Here is a 9,806-nt window from a genome sequence, read left to right on the forward strand (position 1 = left end):
AAAAAAAAAAAAAAAAAAGAACTGTCCATTTCATATATCCATGTTTCCTTGGAAAATTAGAAGTTGACTGTAAATTTTATTAAAAAGCTGAAGTTTTTAAGAGATGTTTTAATACAAATGTCAAATTTTAAAGTCTACAGAAACTTTATGATGATTAGCATTTTATCTCATTACCAAAAAAAAGAGAGTAAACATTTTCATCACAGAAATTGCCCACAACTCTTAACAGATGTATTAACATCAGTTATATACATATACACATACACGTGCCACATATTCACACACCCAAAAAAAGATTTGGAGAAAAGACACACATTGCAACACTAAACACAATCATAATCAATCTTCCTACTCACATTCAATTTATAATAATACCTAGGAAAACATGCATTTATCCTCATTATGATAGTGGAAACCATGACACAATGAATTTACCTCAAATATCCCAGGTAGAGAGCACTGTAATTTGCTTATACATCAGCCCAATGTTTGATCTGCCCACTAAAAGGAAGTGTGGCCTGACAAGTCCCAGTTTACTTAGTTATGGATTAATTTATATACATCAGTTTGGGTATTTAACTTAATGGTTTAGTATAATTTTCACAGTTTCTTTGAAGGTTTGAATAAGACATATTCAACACAAGTGTAAACTGCAGAGGATAAACAGAACAAATGGCAGCAAAATTATTACATAACAGGGTATTTAAAAAAAATAATACTGAGGAAGAGAAAAGGAAATGGGATGTTTATTTGAAAATCTAGCTAGTCTTGACACTTAGAAGGAAACTGTGAGCTTATTTTGACTCAAGTGTCTCAAGGGAAGACATATAATAAAATCCCCACCAATCTGAGAGTCTAATGTCATCTCAAGTAGAGGGAAAGCTATCAAAGCTATAAACAGGTTTTTCCTTCTCTCTCATTCTAATTCTAAATCCAGTCCTGAAATCTTCATGAAAGCAATACAATATTGGACTTCAGATGAGTTTATCCAGTGTTTCTCAAGCTGGGAGTTGCATAGAAAGGATATAATTGTTGGCAGGTGCTGTTGAGTTGGTTCCAACTCATAGTGACTGTATGTACAACAGAACACCATCCTCACAATCGTTGCTATCCTTGAATCCATTGTTGTAATCACTATGTCAGCCCATCTCATTGACAGTCTTCTTTTTCATGGACCATCTGCACAAGCATGATGTCTTTATCCAAGGACTGGTCCCTCCTGATAACATGTGCAAAATACGTGACATGAAGTCCACCATCCTCACTCCTAAGGAGCATTCTGGCTGTAATTCTTCTAAGACAGATTTGTTCCTTCTTCTGGCAGTCCATGGCATTTTTTTTTTTTTTTTTGCCAACACTATAATTCAAAGGCATCAATTTTTTTTCAGTCTTCCTTGTTCATTGTCTAGCTTTCACATGGATATGAGGCTACTGAAAATATCATGGCTTAGGTCAGGTGAACCTTAGTCTTCAAAGTGACATCTTTGCTTTTGAACACTTTAAAGAGGTCTTTTGCAACAGATTTACCTAATGCAGTATATTGTGTGATTTACTGTTGCTTTCATGAACATTGATTGTGGATCCTAGTAAAATGAAATTCTTGACAACTTTGATCTTTTCTCCATTTCTCAAGATGTTGCTTGTTGAGTCATGAGGATTTTAGTTTTCTTTATGTTAAGGTATGATCCATACTGAAGCTTATAGACTTTGAACTTCATCAGTAAGTGCTTCAAGTCTTCTTCACTTTCAGCTGGCAAGGTTGTGTCATCTATGTACAACAGGTGGCTAATGAGTCTTCTTCCAGTCCTGATGCATGTTGTTCTTGTTGTTCTTCACATAGCCCAGCTTCTCAGATTATTAGCTCAGTGTACAGATTGAATAAGTACATGAAAGTATATAACTCTGACATACACCTTTCCTGATATTAAACCAAGCAGTATCCCTATTCAAATGACTTCCTCTTCATCTAGGTACAGGTTCTATATGAGCACAATTAAGTGTCCTGGAATTCCATTATTCACAACTTGATGCATTGAACTAATGACCAAAATCCAGATGAGTTTTCAGATGACATCATACATGAAGAAAGGAAAAGGTTATTAAAAAGAAAAGAAAGAATGAAAAGACCAAAATGGATGTCAGAAGAGACTCTGAAACTTGCTCTTGAATGCAATGAATGAAGAAATGATCTGAAGAAATTGAAAGAAAAAAATGATGAAGTAAAAGAGCTGAATAGAAGATTTCAAATGGTGGCTTGAGAAGACAAAATAAACTATTGTAATGAAATGTGCAAAGACCTGGAGTTAGAAAAACAAAAAGGAAGAACATGCTTGGTGTTTCTCAGCCTGAAAGAACTGAAGAAAAATTCAAGCCTCAAGTTGCAATCTTGAAGAATTCTATGGGCAAATATTGAACAATGAAGGAGCTTCAAAAGAAAATGGAAGGGATATACAGAGTGACTATCAAAAAGAACTGATCAATGTTCAACCATTTTAAAAGGTAGCATATGATCAAGAACATATAGCACTGAAGGAATAAGTGCAAGCCTCATTGAAGGCAATGGCAAAAAAAGCAAGGCTCCAGGAATTGACAGAATGTCAACTGCAATGTTTCAACAAATGGATGCAATGTTGGAAGTGCTAGTTCACCATTGCCAAGAAATATGGAAAACAGCTACCTGGCCAACCAACTGGAAGAGATCCATATATGTGTCCATTGCGAAGAAAGATAATCCAACAGAATGCAGGAATTATCAAACAATATTGAACATATACAGGTGTTTATGTGTGTATATATATTCCATGTATTACTGTTCATTTCTACATTATTTAAAATGTGGCATTTTACAAAAATAACAAAGTGTAAATAGAGAAAACCATAATAATTGTAAAAGTTACAAGACTGAGAGAAAATATTTATTTTGTATGAGCACAGACAACTGGGCATCATTATAGCAAAACAGTAGCTTTCATTATAAACCCAATCATGGGCTGATCCAACTCTTGAACTACTAACTTTCTCTGGCTTTCCCAACACTGGCAAAATTTCTTTGGAGCTGGTCTTCAGGGTAATTTTGCTTTAATCACATAAAAATATTCCCTAATAGTTTTTGATCTTAGCTATTATCTCTCAGGAGAGCCTTTTAATTGAGTATTTACTTATGGGGCAACTTTTCTCCCGTTTTATCTCTTTTTGCCAAGCCCTGCTTCCACCCACTCCCGAGGAAAAATAACTCAGGTGCAGAGCAGCCACAGAGTATTAAGAAAATATTCCAACTTAGTGCTTTTTTGTTTTCATTTTTGCTTTCCATTAGAAGAAAATTTTTCTGCTTTATTAATGGATGCTAAGTTTATACTCCTTCCCTCATTTTCTCATCCAGTACAGCTCTGTTCTCTGGTTTTGAGGGCATTTGAATAGGACACAACATAGTTTTTAAACTAAGAAACAATATAGTTTCTTCAAAAACACCCATTGTGAAGTAATTTAAGATGGATTATGAGGGGATGGAAAAGGTAAATTTGCTTTAAGAAAATTAAGTAGAAAATGATCAAAATTCTAAGACTTTTCTGAAGAGGGGAAAAGTCAAGTATGGGATTGGTAAGGAGGAGATCAAAGTAATGACCTGCCAGCCAGAGGCAGAAGAGGTCAGAATACAGGGACGCCCCTCAGGGCAAATTCTTTCTCACTGCTTTGTTTCACATTGGCTCTGTGAGTATGTATCTGTTGCCTTATTATTATAGCAAGGAATAAAAATTGCTGTGTTTCAAAACATTGCCAAGGGATTTTCTCAAATAAGGAAGAAAATTGCAATTAAAGATTTCATTTTTAATAGACTATATTTAGCGGCAGACAGTATACTTTATGGGAATGAAAATGAAATCAACAGATATGTTTGTTCCTAGATGTGTCCCTTCCTTTCTCTACTCTGCCCAAGTTCCAGAAATGTTAGCTTTTGAAATAAAACTAAAGTAATATACATGTATGTGTGTGTGTGTACACACATACAAATGTATATATGTACCTATGTGTATACGTATTTTATGTATGTAAATGTTAAAAACATAGCAAACATATATGCCAAAAATGGAATTACACAGTCATTTTGAGACCCAGAGGTATAACACTTACAAGGACAGTATTTCCATATTTTGAAAATGACTCTGTATTCTTCATTAGAATGTTCAATGTTTTATTTTAATAGCTAAAAAGACAAAAGATAAAGACTTTTTTTAGAAAATAATTGCCAACTCACCTCACAAACGGTGACATAGGTATCATTCTACATAGAAAAAAAAAGGAAAGTAAAATTACTTAAGAGTTTTTAAAATTGTAAATAATTTTAATGACTTTTAGTTACGCATTTCTTCCAAATTAATTTCTTGCCCCACTACTGACAAACAACCAATGAAAAACATTATCAAAAAGCTCAGAGCTGGTGCCTACTGTGCAGGTTACCATGTGATAATGATCATAAAAATTATGTGTCTGTGTCACTGGAAAAATGGAGAAGCATAGTGCTACCAGGAAATCCCAGTCAACTAAGCAGTGATCTGTGATGGACCAGGTTAGAGAATGAAGGGGTGTTTCAGATGCTGGAGACAGAGCTGAAGAGAAAACCACCCATCGCGCCTCAGAGTGGGCACTCCAGGGTACACACTTCTTCCTGCACTGCTGCCAGACAACAAATGGCGCCTCCCAGTCATTCAGCAAGTGTCCACCAAACATCCACTATGTGATCATGAATGCACATGGCCAGGTGCAGAGGATACAGTGCGAACAAGACAGAGGGCAGGATAAACAGCTCTCATGTTGGGAGTAAAAGATATTAAGCATATAAATAAACAAATAGGTATTTAAATTGCCATTTGTGGAAAGTGTTGCCAAAGAGGGGTAAAAGTGCTTTTAGGGTGTGTAGTAGTTACTAAGTCCACATAGGATATTCTGCTCCAAAATTTTGGTAACTTCCATTCTATGAAGCACACAGCTACAAACATAAGAATGGACACAATTCCCTCCCACAATAAAATTCTGTGAGCACACACTACATAAGAAAAACTATAAGGATTATATATACCAACACATCAAATCCATTGCCATCAAGTTGATTCTGACCCATAACAACATGAAATGAAAGATTAGAACTTCCCCCATAGGGCTTCCAACGCTATAAATCTTGACAAAACCAGACTGTCTCATCTTTTTCCCAGAGAGAAGCTGGTGGGTTGGAACTGCCCACCCTTTGGTTAGCAGCCAAATGCTATAACCATTGTGCCCTCAGAGCTCCTTAAGGACCACATATAAGGAGATTTTAATTTAAATCTGAAAGCTATCATTTGGTTTATTAATAGTCAATGATATTAGGATTACCATAGGAGCTCTGGTAGCGTAGTGCCTAGGGCACTTGACTGTAACTAGAAGGCTGGTGGTTCAAACCCACCAGCCACTCCTTGGAAGAAAGTTGGGCAATCTACTTCTGTAGTGATACTGCCTTGGAAACCCAAGGAGGGTTCGCTATGAGTCAGATCTGACTCCATGGCACATAACAACAACGTTACCATGATTCTTACTAATCTAACCTCTGACCTGAACAGCTTGAACAAAGGTAACAACTTTTTTTTTATTGTGGTCAAAATAAATAGGGAGCTCTGGTAGCATAGTGGCTAAGGCACTTGACTGCTAACCAGAAGGCTGGCGGTTGAAACCCACTAGCCACTCCTCAGAAGGAAGATGGAGCAATCTACTTCCGTTGTGATACTGCCTCGGAAACCCAAGGAGAGGTCGCTATGAGTCGGGCGGACTCAACGGCACATAACTACAACAACAACAATATGCCATTTTAACCATTTGTAAGTGTATAATTCAGTGACATTAGTTACATTCATCATGTTGTGCAACTATTGCCATTATTTCCAAGTTTTTCATCACCTCAAGTAGAAATTCAGTGCCCCTTAAGAAGTAGTTCCCCATTCTTCCCTCCCCCAACCCCTGGCAACCAAGAATGACCTTGTGTCTCCATGCATTTGCCTAGTCTAGATATTTCATAGAAGCGAGATCACACAATATTTGTCCTTCTACATTTGATTTATTTCACTTAGCACATTTTCAAGGTTTATCCATGAGAGAAGAGTACTTACAAGGTTCCAATCACTATCCTTAGGACAGAGATTCTGTTGTTCTTGTTGTTATATATCGTTGAGTTGTCTCCAACACATAGCAACCCCTCCTTGGGTTTCCGAGGCAGTTATCACTATGGAAGTAGATTGCCCAACCTTCTTTCCTAGGAGTGGCTGGTGGGTTTGAACCGCCAGTCTTCTGGTTAGCAGTCAGGTGCCTTAGGCACTATGCCACCAATGCTCCTGAGAGATTCTATTATTATCCAATTTAAAAAGAGAGAGAGAGAGAGAGAAAGCATGGATGCAGCCCCCTACTGCCATAAATCATGAAGATGAGTTTCTCACATCTGGGAAAATCGAAGGGCTCAACACAGCCAGAGTGCAATGGATAAATAAGGCTTACCCTGAGAAAACCACCTTCCTGATCATTGTATCTCTTCTGCCAGGTAAGTATTATTACCTAATTTATGGATAAGGAAAGTAAAGTGCCAAGTGGTTAAGTGCTTCGAGTTACACAGTAAGTAGCAAAGTCAGAATAAATTGAAAGTTAAAAATTGCCTGTGGATCTATTTCCTTCTAAGGTAGAGTAAACTTGGGTGTTTGTAACCTCTGGATTAGATTGCTACCACGTTCCCTACAGAGAAACTTTGAAAATGACCTGCTATTCAGTGTGATCCAAGGACCAGCAGCATCACACCACCTGGAAGCTTGCTGCAAGTGCATAATCTAAGTCTCCATGCAGATCTACCAATCAGAATTTGCATTTTTATAACATCTCCAGATTATTTGTGTGCATGCTAAAACTTGAGAAACAAGGAACTAGTAAATTTAACAAATAACTAACATCTCCTATGCTACTCAAAGGCTTTTATGTTGTTGTTGTTACATGCCATCCAGTCGGACCCAACTCAAAGCGACCCCTCCTTGGGTTTCCCAGGTGGGTATCACTACAGAAGTAGATTGCGGCAATCTTCCTTCCGAGGAGTGGCTGGTGGGTTTCATCCGCCAGCCTTCTGGTTAGCAGTCAAGTGCCTTAGGCACTACAGTTTGGAGCAATTGGGCTTCGCTGGGCATCTCCTGATTACATGGTGAGCATGAATCTCTTCTTTGTTTTCCCATTGCATCCACAATGTTGATCTCAATTTCTTTTCTATTACTCTGTATTACTCAGACTATCATATTTCTTAAAAAGACAAACAAACTAATAGAAGGCAAATGAAATTGAAATGGGAATCTTCTTAGGCAACTTTTTTCTTAAGGGAAATATCAGTATCAAACAGAAGCAAAATTAATACTTACACATTTTAATGCACAATTTTTCTCAACAGAGCTCCAAAAATGACATCCTTGGATGCACTGCAAGAGTCAACAAGAGACAATGGAGATTGGAGATATGGGACTTTTTCTTGTGACTTTAAGGTACATTATGGTAACAAAAAGTATACCACTGCGTTTTAGAAATAGAAGTCTGCCAAGCAAGCTGATCAAAAGTATCAGGACCTGGGGGGTGCAGAGCAGAGCCATTGTAGCTACAAACAGAGCAGGGCTTGGTGTGGTTCACTGAAAGACACAGGGAGCTGTGTAGAGATAAGTCCTGGGGTGGCAAGCCTGGAACCCAGACACCTAACCTTCAGGGAGCACCTATCCACAGGATAGCTGGAAACAGGTAAAGTCCAGGAGAGCATGGCATCAAGTAAATTGTTGACCTATAGAGTGTCCTGACATGACAGACAAAAGAGCTGAGTACTCAACCAGAGGGTACTATGTCAAAACCTAAATAAGCAGACAGCTTAGGGAAGTCTGTTGCCTGTGGCTGCAAGGATACCATTATGCAAAGTCAAAATCATGGACTTGGATCAGTTTCATGCTCTTGCCACTTCAACACATTGTCCCTGACTTTATTTTTAAATATAGTGTAATCAAGCATTTTCACTATTTTAGATTGACCTTCCTCTGGCAAGTGTGAATAAATGAGATTTTACTTAGCAATTATTCTTATGTTAATAAAACCTGACCTTTTTTTTTTTTTTTTTTTAAGCAACAATAATACTGTAAAGTTCTTAACAATGGAAGCAATTACTCACCGGTTCACTCAGATTATATGGTGTGCCACTGTCAAGCTGCCTGCCCTGAAATGAAGAAGTAGGTAGTAAATATCAGCTATCAATACTGTGTCAGTATGACTACCACACCTTTTTTTTTAAGGCTTCCTGGAATATTCTTGCCTTCTCCAGTTTTCTAACTATGTTGTTGTTGTTGTTAAGTGCCGTCAAGTCGTTTCCGACTCATAGCGACCCCATGCACAGCAGAACGAAACACTGCCCGATCCCGCACCAGCCCCACAATCCCTGCTATACTCGAGCCCATCATCAAGTTAGCAAATGTTTTAAAGTCAGTAACTCCGCCAATAAATCAAGCAAAACAATCAATGCAAATTATAGAAGTAAATGTCCAAGAATTCTTCAGAAACTACAAAGATGGGAGTGAGAGCATGGCTGGAAGGAGTGGTTTAAGGACAACAGAAAGATTCTCTCACAGAGTTAAATAAACTTGTAGCATTAATCAAGGAAAACCTCCCAAATTACAGACAAATTATTTTTAGGCTTTTTTTCTTTTAAAGCAGTATTATTAAGAGCAGAGAAAAATACAAAATCAGAATTTTATATATAGTATAGTAGGGCAGATCATTATTCTATTTATTTCATATATATTAATAAATTTTAAGAACTTTTTTGGCACCAAAGAGAATAAAGCAAATTGGAACTAAAGAAAAAAAAAATCTATATATTATTCATCCTCTGCCTCGTCATTATTAAAGAAACCACTGCCCCTGGGTCAATTCTGACTCATAGTAACTCTATAGGCTAGAGTAGAACTGCTCCATAGGGTTTCCAAGGCTGCAAATTTTTACAGAAGCAGACTGCCTCGCCTTTTTCCCACAGAGGGAGGGGCTAGTGGGTTCACTACCCTTTTGAGTTAGCAGCCAAATGCTGCAACCATCACGCCACCAGAGCTCTTTATTTGACTGGAGTCCTGTATAAACAAAAGGTCTTACAAAGGATGGCAATGCTAGGCCTTTGGTAACCAGATAAGTACTCGAAGACTGTTACATGGATATGATTAAATTTCAACCTATTTCACTGAGTTGATTTAAAATTACAAAGGAAAACTATGTGAATATTTCTAGTAACTCTAGTTGGTACTGATCAGACCCATCTTTTAAAGGGTTTGTTGAGTTAGAACCATCTAGTTGGAGAGGCAAGTAATCCAGCAAAAAACATGGCATCTGTACTTGGCAGGCCCCCACTAGAGACAAGATCAGTCGCAGGAGATGCTAGAGAATTCGAAAGAGTGTTGGGGGCATGGAGGTGGTTTAAGCATCTGTTGTGGCCTTCTGAACAGCTCGTGCTTTTCAGAGAAGGGAGAAAGATGTTTTATCACTAAACACACTAAGTACTCTCTCCCCTCTCCATGTAAATACCTTCCATTTTGTTTTCTACTCTTTCTTCACAACCTACACTAGCACCTGATAACTAATAGGTGTTTGATAACTATTTGATGAATGGATAAATTACTGGATTCAAGGTGGCCTCCCACTTAGGAACACTCCAGAAGTCTTGTGCCTTGGGAAACTCATCCAGTGTTAGCATTGTGGGTATTTACTTGGGAAGTAATCAGACACGGGAACCAAGG

At 37.7% G+C, this 9,806-nt stretch overlaps 1 protein-coding gene and 1 non-coding gene across 2 annotated transcripts in view; both read right to left on the reverse strand.

Moving 5' to 3' along the window:
• ROS1 (ROS proto-oncogene 1, receptor tyrosine kinase) overlaps window positions 1-9,806 on the reverse strand; it is a 199,255-nt gene that overhangs the window by 183,370 nt on the left and 6,079 nt on the right. The window contains exons 2-4 of the mRNA XM_042783027.1: window positions 8,198-8,242; window positions 7,413-7,469; window positions 4,253-4,279 (exon numbers count right to left, since the gene is read on the reverse strand). Coding sequence (XP_042638961.1) covers window positions 4,253-4,279; window positions 7,413-7,469; window positions 8,198-8,242 — 129 coding nt within the window. The remainder of the gene's footprint in view (window positions 1-4,252; window positions 4,280-7,412; window positions 7,470-8,197; window positions 8,243-9,806) is intronic.
• LOC122151595 lies at window positions 6,400-6,567 on the reverse strand. Its single transcript, XR_006164224.1, has one exon. It is a non-coding gene; the product is annotated as a U1 spliceosomal RNA (small nuclear RNA).

This window comes from Orycteropus afer, unplaced genomic scaffold (genome assembly GCF_000298275.1).
Source record: "Orycteropus afer afer isolate SDZICR_OR568_19922 unplaced genomic scaffold, OryAfe1.0 scaffold00596, whole genome shotgun sequence".
Taxonomy (NCBI): domain Eukaryota; kingdom Metazoa; phylum Chordata; class Mammalia; order Tubulidentata; family Orycteropodidae; genus Orycteropus; species Orycteropus afer.